Source organism: Ovis canadensis, chromosome 4, assembly GCF_042477335.2.
Source record: "Ovis canadensis isolate MfBH-ARS-UI-01 breed Bighorn chromosome 4, ARS-UI_OviCan_v2, whole genome shotgun sequence".
Taxonomy (NCBI): domain Eukaryota; kingdom Metazoa; phylum Chordata; class Mammalia; order Artiodactyla; family Bovidae; genus Ovis; species Ovis canadensis.
In genome coordinates, this window is record NC_091248.1 from 76,164,903 (window position 1) to 76,182,154 (window position 17,252).

At 36.6% G+C, this 17,252-nt stretch overlaps 1 protein-coding gene across 5 annotated transcripts in view; it reads right to left on the reverse strand.

Moving 5' to 3' along the window:
- The window catches only part of SEPTIN7 (septin 7), a 99,326-nt gene that overhangs the window by 36,891 nt on the left and 45,183 nt on the right, over window positions 1–17,252 (reverse strand). For all 5 annotated transcript variants that reach the window (XM_069588055.1, XM_069588056.1, XM_069588058.1 and 2 more), the window contains one exon: window positions 9,715–9,821. In XM_069588055.1, coding sequence (XP_069444156.1) covers window positions 9,715–9,821 — 107 coding nt within the window. The remainder of the gene's footprint in view (window positions 1–9,714; window positions 9,822–17,252) is intronic.

Genomic DNA, 17,252 nt, shown 5'->3' on the forward strand with positions numbered 1-17,252 from the left:
GAAGGGCTACTTTGGATTCCTAGATTCCAGAAACTCACACTTTTTCTAATATTTACAGTTTTTCAGTCTGAGAAAAAGTCAAACTTTCACTGTTCATACAGCTTCACGTCTTTCATTTCTGAAAGACTATTAAACACATTACACTTTTCTAACTTAATGTTTGAGTCATTTTTTAAGATAAAGTATTATAACTCTATTAACATTTGAGGAGAAGGCTAAAATTTTCTGTTAAGAGCATACCTCCACCTATACTTGCTCAGGAGATGGCATTACAGCCAAAGCTCTGCAGACTCAGCTAGTAGAAACTTGAACAGTCTGCAATACTCCACTTGGCTCAAACACAAAATCTATTCTAGATTATTTAATAACTCAAAAGACAAGCATCATCATATGTACTTCATTATGTTCAACAAGATACTTAGAGAGGCAATGACCAACAGAATAGTGATGCTTAAAAACTATTTCCTTCTCACCAAGACTGAGAACGAACTGAGAAGAAACTTGATCCAAGCACTAATTCTGCCTTCTACTCTCCGAACCACTATATACCTCATTCCCCTCTCTCTTTACACTGAAATCTTAATTCCCATGTCCCTTTCATTTTCTATTAACAAACCCCTCCCAAAGCCTTTCTTTTCCTTTCTGGCGAAGATACTTTTCCATAAATTTCATAAACTTTAACTATGACAGGAATTTCCAGGTCATCTGATAGTCTTTTTATTTGCTCCTTCACCTCATGTCTCTTCTAGTATGACTCTTCCCAAGTTCTATCTTGGGGCTTCCCAGGTGGCTCAGCAGATAAAGAACTTGCCTGCAATGCAGGAGACTTTTGTGGGTTTAGTCCCTGGGTCAGGAAGATCCCCTGGAGGAAGGGAATAGCAACCCCCTCCAGTCTTCCTGCCTGGAGAATCCCATCAACAGAGAAGCCTGGTGGGCTACAGTCCACAGGGTCACAAAGAGCTGGACACGACTGAAGTGTCTGAGCACACACACATGCACACAAGCTCTACCTTACAATCTCTGCCACCATGCTCAGCAAAGTACTTGATCTTCACTGGAAGACAAGAACATTCCCAATTTGTTGTTGCTGTTTATTTTTAAATTTTTTTAAACTCAAGTACAGCTGACTTACAATGTTTCAGGTGCATGGCAAACTATATAAATATACAGTCCTTTTTATTTACATTCAAATGGATATATATATTCTTTTTCAGTTCTTTTTCCACTGAAAGTTATTACAAGATATTGAATATAGCTCCCTGTGCTATATAGTAGGTCCTTGTTGCTTATCTATTTTATATAATGTGGTTCAGTTAAGTTCAGTTGCTCAGTCATGTCCAACTCTTTGCGACCCCATGAATCACAGCACGCCAGGCCTCCCTGTCCATCACCATCTCCCGGAGTTCACTCAAACTTATGTCTATCTAGTCAGTGATGCTATCCAACCATCTCATTCTTGGTCGTCCCCTTCTTCTCCTGCCCCCAAACCCTCCCAGCATCAGGGTCTTTTCCAATAAGTCAACTCTTCGCATGAGGAGGCCAAAGTATTGGAGTTTCAGCTTCAGCATCATTCCTTCCAAAGAAATCCCAGGGCTGATCTCCTTTAGGATGAACTGGTTGGATCTCCTTGCAATCCAAGGGACTCTCAAGAGTCTTTTCCAACGCTATAGTTCAAAAGCATCAATTTTTTGGCGCTCAGCCTTCTTCACAGTCCAACTCTCACATCCATACATATAACGTGGTATGTATCTATTAATCCCAAATTCCTAATTAATCCCTCCTCCTTTCCCCTTTGGTAACCATAAGTTTGTTTTCTCTGAGTCTGTTTCTGTTTTATAAATAAAATTCATTTGTATCATTTTTTTTTAACATCTTTTTAAGAATTTTTATTTATTTGGTTATGTTAGGTCTTAGTTGCAGCACTCAGGATCTTTAGTTATAGTATGAGGGATCCAGTTTCCTGAAGTGAAGTCGCTCAGTTGTGTCTGACTCTTTGCGACCCCATGGACTGTAGCCTACCAGGCTCCTCTGTCTGTGAGATTCTCCAGGCAAGAGTACTGGAGTGGGTTGCCATTTCCTTCTCCATGTATCATGTTTTTAGATTTCACATATTAAGTGATATCATATGGTATTTGTCATTCTCCTGACTTACTTCACTTAGTGTAATATCTGCTGCTGAAAATATCTGCTTACTTCACTTAGTGTAATATCTGCTGCGGTTTCATTCTTTTTTTTGGCTGAGTAATATTCTACTATGCGCACACACCCCCCCCCCCTTCTTTATCCATCTGTCAGTGGACATTTAAGTTACTTCCATGTCTTGATAATTGTACACAGTGCTGCCATGAACACTGGGGTGCATCTGTCCTTTTGAATTTGAGTTTTCTCCAGATATATGCTAAGGAATGGGACTGCTGGATGATATGGTACCTGTTTTTAAAGGAAGCTCCATAGTGTTCTCCATAATAGCTGCACCAATTCACATTCCCACCAACAGTGTAGGAGGGTTCTCAAGAGCATCCTCAATTTTTCTGAAGCTTTTTTGAATGTTCTCTCCTGTTTAGTGGAATAGATTTCTTTTTTCCCTGAGGCTAATTTCTCAATCTATGGTGGGGATTTGATCAATTTCCATTTCAAAGTCATCTCAACAACTATTTAGACTAGTTCCCCTGTATCTTCAATCTCTCATCTCTTAGGAACTGATTCTCCATAGGATACAAACATTTTCAGGTCTTTTTTAGAAATAAAAACCAAACCACTGTCTCTGTCCCCTACACTGGACCTCTAGGTATTCCCTCTCATCCCTTCCTTCATAGCTATTTCCATCTTCACTGACTCACAAAGTCACTTCCCAACTCACTGTCATCCTGCCCTCTATTCCTATGATTTCACTAAAATATACCTTGCCTAAGTCACCTCTATACCACCCTAGAGCAGCATCTTTCTCACTATATCATGACTTTTTGCTATATCCTTCACATGACTGTGACAACCTTGAGAACTCTATGTCCAACATCCTGGTAGCCCCCAAACCTGGTAAAAGACAAGTATTTAAATACCTGCTCTGTGTAAAACTGCCTCAAAAAAAAATTATCAAAACTGGACCAACATTAACAGCAGAGTTTCCTAACTGGACTCTATAAAAGATGTTTCAAGGAGTCATAAGAAGTTATCTTAGGGATAGGATTCATTGCTTTCACTTCTCATCTCCAAAACTTTTGTTTCCATCTAATCTAAAATAGAGATTTACTAAACTTCATAAACCAAGAAAAAAGTTTTAAAGATGACCAACATAAGGCAGCCAACTAAAAATCTGGGAAAAATAAAAATAATAAGGACTTCCCTGGAGGTCCAGTGGCTAAGACTCCACACTCCTAATGTAAAAGGCCTGGGTTCAATCCCTGGCTAAGGAACTAGATCCCACATGCTCCAACTAAGACCTGGCAGAGCCAAATAAAAAAAAATTAAATTAAAAAAAAAAATCTGAAAGAAAAAACAAATCTAGCACTGTCATTTCACAAAAGAAACCGAAATGGATTTAGTCTCAGAATAAAGGATGGTCTTTCCCTATGAAGGTTGCCAACTATCACCTTTCCCTAGGAGATAGCTGGCAAACTTTTGCTGAAATGAAATATGATATAAAAATTTTCAAATATAAGATCATAAAACTTGCTACCATGTATATAACATTGTATTAATAATATTTTTCTTGAAAATTGTTAATCTAATCATCTATGTTTGAGATGAGACTATGAAGTAGAGCTTAAGTGTTCAAATTTTTTCTATAACTTTCATCAGTCTATTGGGAAAATATATATATGAATGAAAGTAAAAGTAACATGGTACCATTTCATTCAATTAGAAATATTCTGGAAGAACTCAGGAAAAACAGTTCACTCTCTTACTTTCTTTCACAGAGATAGGATGAAATCAGTGCACAGCAGGCCAGAAACACAAGGAGTGGTCCACAAAGTATAGTACCCAGACTGGTAGTTGAATAGCTTGGAAACTTAAAAGAAATGCCAAATTCTTTGGGCTCTGCCTCAAATATGGGGAGGGGGACTTGACAGACTGAGCAAGGCTTCCAAGTGATTGTGAAGCACAGTGTACTTTGAAAAGACTAGTATAAAGAACTACAGGACCAGAATGTCAGCTTACATTCGGAAGTGCACAGCTTAGGTTTCTAAGGCCAAAGATAGGATGTTGGGAATTAATCTCAGAAGACTTCTATTACTGAAAAGTTCACTCAGATCAGAACCACTGATACACTGGAAACTCCGAATCATTTGCCTGCTCAGAGTAGATAGTTTCTCCTTTCTCCCAAGACTGTGAATGTGAAGGAATTTCTTCTTTAAAATACAAACAAGCCTCTTGTAAATAAATAATGCTAGAAGAGATTATGAGATTGTGGTCTTTATAGAAGTTTCACTCCCTATTTGGCCACATCACAGGATGTTACTTCTCTTCTTTTTGACAGCTGGAAGTGTTCCAGAAAGCCTTCAGGTCAGGGAAATTGCAGACATTTGCTTTTTGAAACTCAGGATTGTATATTTTTCCTAGTCTAATATGTCTGGGCTAAGATGTAATACTTCTGATCACTCTTCACTGAGAGAATTTAAGAGCTCCCAAGAGCAGATCATCTGCTAGATTATTGAGCTTGGTGAAAAACCACTCAAATGTAAAAGAAAATTACATTCTATTCTCTAACAACTGAATGACTAGGAATAGGCCATGTTCTCTCCTAGGTAAGTGGAGAAAAGAGTTCAGACAACCTTCATCTTGTTTCCAGTGTATCAAGGAATACCTCCATGGTACATCAGGAAAGAGGACTTCTCTGGGATTTTAATAAGGATCAATCTAGCTCTCAAATGTTAAAGGTCTTACTTTTGGTAAAAGGAGGAGATTTAATAGTGGTACACAGGCCTTTGTCTTAAAAATGTTACTAGAGATAGCCTTAGTCTAATTATGCCTTTGTTTTCAAAAAAAGGGAGAGCTGGGAGAACATTTACAACAGAAGAGGATAGCTTTGAAGTGTTACCTTAAAAGAAGGAAAAGTGAGTTTAAGACAGCATTATTCTGGAGACAGACCAATATAAACAGAATTCTGACAAATTGAGAGCTTCTCCCATCTTTTACCAGATACCAGCCTAGGAGAAACTACCTGCAATAACTGAATGTAAGCGACCGTTATCTCGATAAGAAACATCTGCAAATCTCAAGAAGTTAAAAACAGGACATATTGAGATGGTCAAAACACTTCATGAAATCTGAACAATTAATGAGTATAAAAGACGTTCAATCTTATAAGAAATCAAAGGGAAAAAAATGAAATGTCTTTATGTATACACACAGGTGCATGTACACACACATATACAACAGAAATGAGTACTTATGTCCACCAAAAGATATATACAAGAACATTTATGTCAGTCAAAAACTGAAAACTCATATGCTTATCTACAATGAAGAGGACAGGCTGCGATACAGTCATATAGTAGAATATTATAAAACAATGAAAACAACTACAGCTATACAACATGAATAAATACCACACACATAATCCTCAGTGAAAGAAACCAGACTTAAGATATAATTAAATGAAATCAAGAGCAGACAAAATCAATCTATGGAGATGTCAGAAAGGTGTTTATTAAGTGGGAGTGGGTATAATACTAAGTGAGAGAAGACACAAGGAAGCCTTCCAGGTTCCTAGAAAAATACTGTATCTTAATCTGGGAAGTGGTTACTTGGATATATGAATTGCTGCTGTTGTTTAGTCACTAAGTTGTATCCAACTTTTTGCGACTCCATGGACTGTAGCCCGCCAGGCTCCTCTGTCCATGGGATTCCCAGGTAAGAATGCTGGAGTGGGTCATCATTTCCTTCTGCAGGGATCACACCCACATCTCCCACTTCAGCAGGCAGATTCTTTACCACTGGCCACCAGGGAAACCCAGATATATGAATACATAAGTAACACCAAGTTCTATGCTTAAATTTGTGCCCTTTTAGTACACACTACACACCAACTTAAAAATTAAATGCAAAAAAAATCTGCTTAAGACAAAAATAATCAACAAAATTTCAAAAAAGATTAAATTTAAAATTTCAAAGATTCTCAAATTTGAAATCATTCCACTTAATCTACGATAGTGTTTTATAAAATTTCACAGACCAAAAAAAAAAAAATAGAAACAAAACTTCAAAGATCCTCAAACAAATTTTAAAAAATTGTTTGTTCAGTCAGTCAACAAATACTGGATGCTAACATGTAACAGATGCCGTGCTAGAAACTTAGCTTTTAAGGGTGAATAAAAAGGAGTCCCTACCCTTACAGAGTTTATAGAGTGGTCAAGAAAGGCTTCATTAAGAAAGCAACTTTTAAGCAGAAAACTGATGAAAATTAGGTAGGAAGCAAGCCATGAGGATATTCCAAGGAAAACCACTGCAAGCAGAGAAACAAAGTGGAAGGCCCCTGGAGTGGAAGAGATCGGCCTGCTCAATGGACAGCAAAGTGGTTGGTTTGGCCAAAGCAGGATAAGCCAGAAGTATAAGAACTAGGCTGAGGAGTGCGGGTCGGGGTGGGGAGGGGGAGAAGGGATGGGGGTGAAGCAAACTCTCCTTGTTTGAGCAAATACTTTGTTGCAAAGTATGTTAAACTAGATTTCCGTGTATTGAATTCCTTAGATTGCAAGTGCCAATACACTTCATCTGTTCAGACACTAGCAAAAATCACTGCACTGGGTGAACCAGAAGAGCTAAAAATACTGTCCACTTGCCTATTTTGTTTAAATAAAATAAAACAAAACATGGTAAGGTATGAAACTTTTATGATTAATTGGCTTCCATCATCCACCAACAAGTTTACTGGAATTTCAAACCTAGTACATAATGGTCGGTCAATACCCTCCAGAGTCCAGCTTGAAAATTCAAATATAATAAGCAATAATGAACATCATGTGTACACCATTTAAAAGTAAAAACAAAACAACACTAGGTATTCCTTACTAGCTAGCATCAGATAGGAGAAGGCAATGGCACCCCACTCCAGTACTCTTGCCTGGAAAATCCCATGGACGGAGCAGCCTGGTAGGCTGCAGTTCATGGTGTCACGAAGAGTCGGATACAACTGAGCAACTTCACTTTCATGCACTGGAGAAGGAAATGGCAACCCACTCCAGTGTTCTTGCCTAGAGAATCCCAGGGACAGGAGAGCCTGGTGGGCTGCCATCTATGGGGTCGCACAGATCAGACATGACTGACGTGACTTAGCAGCAGCAACAGATAGATCAGCCTTAAGACATAATTCCATTTTTTACCTTATGACTTAATTTTCCATTTTTTAAAACTAAACTCATATATTACATAACTATGAAGAAATAACCTCACCGATCAATTCAGTTTGTCTAAACTGCCTAACTGGAAAATCTATCTCCATACATAAGATTTTTCAAGGAAAAGGCAATATAAATAAAAGAAAAATGACAATTTTTTGGACCAAACATCATTAAAAAGTAAAGCTAATCCATTTATTAAGAACTCGCTAATCTACTAAGCTAACACTTACTAAGTTTCTAAACTATACAGATAGCATAGTTTTATACAATACAGACTAAACCATAGTGCTCAGATTTGTGTCCTAGTTCTGGTACGCTAACTACATGATATCAGGTATGTCATCATCTCTTCCGACATCTGTAAAATAGGGATGATAACACCATTTACCTGAAAAAGTTACTGCAATAATTAAATAAATGTATCTAAAGTGTTTAGAATAGTACCTGGAAGATGTTAATGATTCACTAAGAGTCGTTTTATTATTAATGTCGACCTTGCGTTATGCCAGGTGCTAAAAACTACAAAAAGGACTCAGAAAATTCCCTCACCAGCACTAACAGCCAAGAACACCACCGGTAGATATATGACTATTAATATTTAACAAGACATTTTACAATAAATATTCCTGAACTTAAGAATCTGCACTGTGGGGTTTCCTTAACATTTCTATACAACTAGTTACTAATTCTGGATTTAAATACTTAAATTAAGAAAATTTAAAGTTTATCTTGTTGCTTAGGGTTAAAATATCCAATATATCACAAAATAAATAAGCAATGTAGTATAGTATCAAGTTTTTAGAACACATTTTTTAACAGGTAATTTGAAACCTCAAACTCCATAAAGGATATTTTAAAAATTCCTGAAACAGAGAAAACTTTAAAGAAGAAACAAAATATCCAGCTCTAGCATCACTGCCTCAATAAGACATGCTTCTGCTACAACTGTTCACTCCACTACTTTTCTGCTTATGTGCTGTGTATTACTGTATCAATCTATCAACAAATCTTTCAATCAATAGTTTAGAGCAGTGCTGCCTAACAAAAATGTGTTTTTAAAATTTCAGTAGCCACTTTAGAAAGTAGCAACAGATGAAATTATTGAATTTTACTTAACCCAATATAACCAATTAATCATTATTACAAAATGTAATCAATAGAGAACTTTTAATAAAATAATGTTTTTTTTAAAAAAAAAAAAACAAAGACTTCAAAATCTGGGGTATATTTTATACTTGCATCTTAACATAGACATCTCATATTTTAAGACCTCAACAGCCAAATGTGGCTACCAGCTACTGTCCTGGACAACATATCACTAGAACTATAGAGTCTAGCACTTTGCTAGCAGCATTAGCATCACCTTAGATTTGGTTAGAAATATTGAATCTCAGCTCACTTCAGACTTCCTAGAACAGGAACTAAGTGTAACAAGCTCCTCAGATGATCTGAATGCACATTAAAGATTGAGAAGTACTATATTAGACCACACATAGCTTAAAGTATTAACAAACTGCTACTGTCACTTAACTATCACGTGGTATCATGCCGTTCACTAAAACAAATACTAATGGCTTTGACATAAGTCATGTTTTCTGTACCCTGTCCAACAGAATTTTCTGCAATGGTGGAAATAATCTGCACTGCTCCAAATGGTAGCTACTTGCCACATATTACTACGTGAAATATACCGAGTGCAATTGAAAAACAGAATTTTTTGCTTCAATGACTTGTAACTCTTTAAACTTAAATAGCTACATATGGCAAGTAGTTACCATATTGCAGCATAATTCTGCAAGTTATCATTTACTGTATCACAGCATAATCTCTAGGAGGATTCTCAGGACAAATTCATAAGGTTCTAAATCAAGAAAGTCCCTCTAATTACATGCACTTCTCAATCAATCACTCTCTTTTTCAACAACAACCATGTTTACTAGCACTTTACACTGGCTAAGGTCAAATTTGAAATCTACCTATATATAAATATAATACAAGTCACAGAATATGTTTTGAGGGGAAGTACAGGTGGCTCAGTAATAAAGAATCCGCCTGCCAATGCAGGAGACACAGGTTGGATCTCTAGGTCAGGAAGATCCCTTGGCATAAGAAATGGCAACCCGATTCAGTATTATTGCCTGGGAAATCCCATGAATAGAGGAGCCTGGCAGGCTACCATCTATGGGGTTTCCAGAGCTCGACATGACTTAAGAGACTTAAAAAACAGTAACACAGAGAACATATTAAGAGATCTTAACCAAGTTCCTAACAAAGCAGATGGACTGTATAACAAAGTATCTATAAAAAATAATTTATAGAATGTGTTTTATATCTGTTAATATTACCCTATCTTATCATCAATTAACAATACACATACCTGTACAGTCTTTTTTATTCTATGGGAAGGACCTGGATACTCTGGAGAATACAAATCTGTGAGGAATAATGAGTTGATTAATGTTGACTTTCCCAGTCCAGATTCACCTAAAAGAAACAGAGGGGGAAATCTGTTAAAATTCAGTCAACTTATCAAGCTTAAATATTCAACCAGTGTTATAATCAAACTTGCTTTCATCCAATTACTTCTTGGAGGACAAGGAAGTGACATTACAAAATATACTATAAAGACTCCCTATTACAATAAGTTCTTAGCCCTAATTTTCTTACCTACCAAGTCAGACCTGTATTTGAAAAGGATTTTTGGCTTCATAATTCTACAATCTGTGTTTTTTAAAAGTAACGTAAAAAAACAAAAGTAATGTATCTGATACAATAGTCACCAGTTTTTTTAAAAAAACAGTGATCTATTCCTAGAGATGAAAGTCATGAAGGAAACATCCCACTTGGATTATATATTGCTGCTTCAGTGCAATAAAGCATAACAGAAGTATCAATGCTTTTTACAATTAATGAATGACCAAGGCAAGAAATCAGGTAAGTACAAAAAAGTAGTACTTTTGTACTTTTACTTTTTTGTCTGCTGACAAAAAAAGAAGAAAAAATAATCACAATGTATTTTAAAAGCAAACCACAAAAAAAAACCCACTTCTAATTTACCCATATACCAATCAATTTAAGTATACTCTATAAACTAGATTCCAAAAAGTCATACTTTTCATACTTCTATATACTTTTTATAAAAATGCTTCTGTCTAAACTGAGAAAGGAGGGAGGTAAGACAATTTCCACTAAGATTCACATACTCTTCTCTATCCCTTCATGTCAAGTCTAAGAGACCATACCAAATGTACAGCTAATTTTTACTAAAACATCAACAACTTTAGAATACATGTAACACAAAGTCAAAATAAAGTAACAATCATTTAATAATTATCAATTAACACGGCACCAGTTGTTAGTAGTTCAGTTAGTTTAATAGGCATCTTCATCCAATATAACTGATAGGACAAGTTTTTTATGAATACTATCACTCTTTCATATGGTAGGGGAAGGATTAAACTTTCCCTCTAATTTTCAACTGTGGCTAGCATTCACTAACAAAAATAAAGTTTTCATCTGGAGGGAAACAGCTAGTTTTAAAATATGTGAATCATAAAAAATAAAGATTTTGTCAAAATATCAGAGTGGATACCAAGGAATCAAAAGTGTAACGTGATTGGTGGTTCATTCTTAACTAACTAAAATTTTTATGATAGAAGACTAGGAATTGTTAATTTTGTTACAGATGGTAACATTTACAGTGATAACATAATATGAGATTTCCACAGTATTTCTGTCATACTCCTGAGAACAGATTTTAATTGAATGATCAGTAATTTAGCTGACATACACTGACCTGCCTCTTGAGAAATCTGTATGCAGGTCAGGAAGCAACAGTTAGAACTGGACATGGAACAACAGACTGGTTCCAAATAGGAAAAGGAGTGCATCAAGGCTGTATATTGTCACCCTGCTTATTTAACGTAAATGCAGAGTACATCATGAGAAACGCTGGACTGGAAGAAACACAAGCTGGAATCAAGATTGCCGGGAGAAATCTCAATAACCTCAGATATACAGATGACACCACCCTTATGGCAGAAAGGGAAGAGGAACTCAAAAGCCTCCTGATGAAAAAGGAAAGAGGAGAGTGAAAAAGTTGGCTTAAAGCTCAACATTCAGAAAATGAAGGTCATGGCATCCGGTCCCATCACTTCATGGCACATAGATGGGGAAACAGTGGAAACAGACTTTATTTTTTTAGGCTCCAAAATCACTGCAGATGGTGACTGCAGCCATGAAATTAAAAGATGATTACTCCTTGGAAGGAAAGTTATGACCAACCTAGATAATATATTCAAAAGCAGAGACATTACTTTGCCGACTAAGGTCCGTCTAGTCAAGGCTATGGTTTTTCCAGTGGTCATGTAGGGATGTCAGAGTTGGACTGTGAAGAAGGCTGAGTGCCAAAGAATTGATGCTTTTGAACTGTGGTGTTGGAGAAGACTCTTGAGAGTCCCTTGGACTGCAAGGAGATCCAACCAGTCCATTCAAAGGAGATTAGCCCTGGGATTTCTTTGGAAGGAATGATGCTAAAGCTGAAACTCCAGTACTTTGGCCACCTCATGCGAAGAGTTGACTCACTGGAAAAGACTCTGATGCCGGGAGGGATTGGGGGCAGGAGGAGAAGGGGACGACAGAGGATGAGATGGCTGGATGGCATCACGGACTTGATGGACGTGAGTCTGAGTGAACTCCCGGAAATGGTGATGGACAGGGAGGCCTGGCGTGCTGCAATTCACAGGGTCACAAAGAGTCGGACACAACTGAGCGACTGAACTGAACTGAACTGACTAGGAGTTATGGACTAAGCTAATGATATGAAAATGAAAATGACTACTTCAATTCTCAAAGGCATTTCTAGGGTACTACACACTACTAATTACAATTTAATTTAGTAAGTGTTTCAGTAGTACACATTTAGTGTGCCATGTAAAGAGTCAAGGAAGTTATTATTTGGGCTTAATGAAGAAAACCTCTTCATATCATCCACTTACTTGAGAGTTCTGGGCAGAGTAAGAACAGAGCCCCAAAATCTAAAGCTTTCTCCCTTTTAAATATTCATCTATTAGTTTCAACCATTAATAAATTTGGAGGGTATTCAAAGTTTTTACAAACACTGTTTATCAAAATACATGTAAATGTAACCACTGAAACGCTATACACCTCCGCAAGTACGTTTCATTTCCAAACTAATTTTTTCCACACTTTTATCTCCTTTTAGTCACTTTTTCCCTATGGCAGCCCCAAACTACAATTTTATTAATTTTTTTTAACCTGTGTTACGTAAGAATAAAAGGATAATTTCTCCTATTCATATGCCAGTTAACTCTGTAACAGTTAAATATTAGTTTTTAAACCCTTCAAACTTATTTCAGCTCTTTCTCTTCCACTTTCTTTCTGAAAATTCAGTCCAGAAATCATTATCTGAGGCTGATACCAGGTGAACATGCTAGAGGGAAGGCACAGTGGCCCAGGGCAGGCTAATAGGCGTCTACAAGATAAAGACCGCTTCCCAAAGAGTCTGGGAGAAGGCCTGAACTCAAAAACGATGACGAAGGCATGAAGAGTGGCTTGCCACAGGGTGTCACAGCACTTGAAAGGGGTGAGTAGCGAGACTCCACCACAGGGAGGAAGAGAAAAGCCTGGACAGAAGATTAGTTTCATACAGGAAAACTGATCAAATAAGTAAGCACAGTTAAAAAATTATGAATCATTATATTGTATACCTATAACTTATATTGTACAGAAACTATAATTCAATTTTTTTTAAAGTAAACATATGCTGTGATAATGAACTGAAACTGGAAATACCAGTGTAAACATGATGATTTTCAACAAATATAATAGATGGAGATACACTATGGATACAAAAGTATTTGTTTTTGTTTCCATATATATGTGGGGCTTTTCTGGTGGCTCAGACAGTAAAGAATCTGACTGCAATGCAGAAGACCAAGTTCAATCCCTGGGTTGGGAAGATCCCCTGCAGAAAGGAATGGCTATCCACTCCAGTATACTTGCCTGGAAAATTTCATGGACAGAGGAGCTTGGCAGGCTACAGATCATGGTGTTGCAAAGAGCTGGACACAAATGAGCGACTAACACTTTCACTGTCTCTATATACGTATGTATACAAACATACATTTGCTATTTTCTGATTCTGATGGTATATTAATGGCTATGCAGTAGAAAATCCTTGAGGAAAAGAAATACACAAGTATTTAACGGGCAATGAGGCACTGTGCATTCCAAATGTTACAGAGGGCAAAAACCTGTGTACTGTACTTATAATTTTTGTCTTTACAAATGTTACAAAATTAATTAAAACATTATCTCAGCACAAGAATCACAATAAATCAGTGTCACACACTTCCAATTATGCAGAATACTTTGTACCTATAGTTCTCAATTTTTAGGTGAATTAACAACCTCTCTGAAAACTCAAATACACAATCTCTCCCCAGAAAATAAATGATAAAAATCTCAATTGTATTTCAGGAAGCTCAGTCAGTAAACCCATTTAGAGCCCCCTCATGCTCAGTTGTGTCTGACACTTTTCGACCCTACGGACTGTAGCCCACCAGGCTCCTCTGTCCATGGGATTCTGCAGGCAAGAACACTCTAGTGAGTTGCTATTTCCTCCTCCAGGGGAATCTTTCTGACCCAGAAATCAAACCTACATCTCCTGCGTCTCCTGCATTGCAGGCCGATTCTTCACTGCTGAGCCACCGGGGAAGCCCTAGTCATCCCTATTTTCCCCTTAAAAAGTCAGCACCATAATCTTTAGTATCTTTGTTGTTGTTAAGTAACTCTCTGCCACCCATGGTCTGCAGCATGCAAGGCATCCCTGTCCTTCACTACCTTCTGGAATTTGCTCAAATGCATGTCCATTGAGTCGATAATGCAATCCAACTATCTCATCCTCTGTCTCCCCTTTCTCCTTCTGCACTTAACCTTTCCCAACATCAGGGTCTTCCAGTGAATCAGTTCTTCGCATCAGGTGGCCAAAGTATTGGAGTTTCAGCTTCACCATCAGTCCTTAGGATGGACTGGTTGGATCTCCTTGCAGTCCAGGAGACTCTCAAGACTCTTCTCCAACACCACAGTTCAAAAGCATCAATTCTTCGGCCCTCAGCCTTCTTTATGGTCCAGCTCTCACAGCCATACATGACTACTGGAAAAACCATAGTTTTGACTAGATGGACCTTTGTCAGCCAAGTGTTATTTCTGCTTTTTAATATATGCTGTCTAGGTTTCTCATAGCTTTTCTTCCAAGGAGCAAGCGTCTTTTAATTTCATGGCTGCAGTCACCATCTGCAGTGAATTTGGAGCTCAAGAAAATAAGTCTGTAACTTTTTCCATTTTTTCCTTATTTGCCATGATGTGATAGGACCAGAGGTCATAATCTTAGTTTTCTGAATGTTGAGTTTTTAAGCGGCTTTTTCACTCTCTTTCATCTTCATCAACAGGCATTTTAGCTCCTCTTCACTTTCTGCCATTAGGGTGATATTATCTGTATATCTGAGGTTATTGATATTTCTCCCGGCAATCTTGATTCAAGTTGAGCTTCATCCAGCTAGCACTTCTTATGTTGTACTTTGCATATAAGTCAAATAGGCAAGATGACAATATACAACCTTGATGTATTCCTTTCCCAATTTGGAACCAGTTGGTTGTTCCATGTCTGGTTCTAAGTGGTGCTTCTTAACCAACATACAGGTTTCTCAGGAGGCAGGTAAGGTGGATAATATCACTTTAATGATTCATGGTGTAGTTAACTTGGACTTTTGTTCTTCTCTACTATATTCCCTTACAGTGTTTTCACCTATCTTTCACCTATTTTCCCATTAAGCATCTGTAACAGTTAGAGCATACATGGAATGGGGATATCCTCAACATACCATAAATCTCCCAAAATTCAGGAAAAATATATTTTATCTTTGAAAAAAAGGGTTGAGTAAGAGAACCAACCAAGCACATATATCTTTAAGCTTGTAATAAATGGTTTTAGGAAGACTAATTAACCATTTAAAAAATAAGGTAAAATAAACATCAAATTCCTGTCTCACATCAAAAAAATTCACATGGATGTAAACTGCAAAATAAAGAAAGTAAACCTTAGTCTATATACTTATATACAGTGCAATCCCTAATAAGACTGAATCAAGCAGGCAGGTATCAAAGACACAAGCCAAAAGAAAAAAAGACTACATGGACAATATAAAAATCAGGTTAATATATAACATGACACAAGAAAAATTCTGACAGAGTCAATGCCCAACCACAACCACAACAACAATACCCTTACAGCATCTATATAAGGAAAAAAAGGAATATAGCTTTTAAAATTAAACTAGAATATATGATTTATAAAACCAAAGATAAACAGAAATAATTAAAAAGCTAACCAGCAACAATACTATGTAGAATGAAAATAAGACACCAATTTTTAGGTATTAAATTGGCAAAGAAACACTGTAATATCCACTGATGGTAGTATGCTATCAACACCTGGTTAGTGTGCAAAGTGGTATACAATCTATCTTAGGTCAATTCGGTATTAATATTAAAATCCTTAAAACAACCCATAAGCTTTCATAAAAAAATACCAATTCAAACTTACAAAGCTTAATCCTAAAGAAGTAAATAAAAATGCAAGGACAGATATAACTACAACCATGTTTGCTCTAACTATATTGATACTGGACAACAAGGCAAATTTTGGTATACCCAACCTACAAAAGCCAATGAAATCTGCATCTCAATCATAGCTAGATTATCAAAAAATATCTATTATTAAAAGATGATCATAATTTACTGCTAATTTTATACGACAATCACAGACATTACAGATACATACAAACAGAAACACTGTATGTTTCTATGCTTAAGAGTTACCACTGGATGACAGATTATGGTAATATTTATTTTCATTTTGCTTTTCTGCTTTTCCCTATTTCTACAATGAAACACATTAACTTTATTACAAAAGCACTTTTTAAAATATGTAGCTGAAACTCCTAGAAGGAATACAAAAATCTAAATAGTAGGTAAGTTTTTCCCCCTAAACTTTCTCTGCTTTGGCTAAATTAGTTCTCTGAAATAAAATTCATATAACAAAAATGCACTATTTTAAAGTGTACAACTCGGGACTTCCCTGGTGGTCCAGTGGCTAAGATTCTTGGCTCCCAATGCAGGGGGCCAAGGTTCGATCCCTGGTCAGGGAACTAGATCCCACATGCTACAACAAAGATCATACATGAGGCAATGAAGATCTCCAGTGCCACAACTGAGATATAGTGCAGCCAAATAAATTTAAAAAAATAAAAAATAAAAAAAATAAAGTGTACAACTCAGTGGTTTTTCTGTATGCACAATGTTGTGCAATCATCATTGGTTAAATTACTTTTATTACTAAAAGCAAAATAAAAATACAGAGCTCAGGGCAGAAAATTCTGAAGTATTAAAGCATTTCAAGTAGTCAACATATCTTAATGTCAGAATTAAGCATAATTCCACTGAATGCCCAATAACCTAGATACAAAATGGCCAATACTACTTTTCAATTTCTTCAACTAACTAACTACATTAATATAAACACCAACAAGAAGGTGGGGGAAGATTATCTATGACAGTCATTGTTTATTCTGTCACTCATTAAATACCCCCTAAACTTTACTAATAAGTCATACATTATGATAAACTCTGAATCCCCAAAATGGCTAAACCACCATATTCTACTGCTAAGCTCCTTTTGCCAACAAAAAGGCCAGTGCTACTAAAGACATTTGATATGGGTCAACTAAATTATGACAATTAAAAAAAACCTCTGCTATAAAAATTTTGCAAAGCTTAGTCTTATAGAAATGATTAAGCTGAATTTTATCTTCAAAAAATCCAAAGTAACAGATT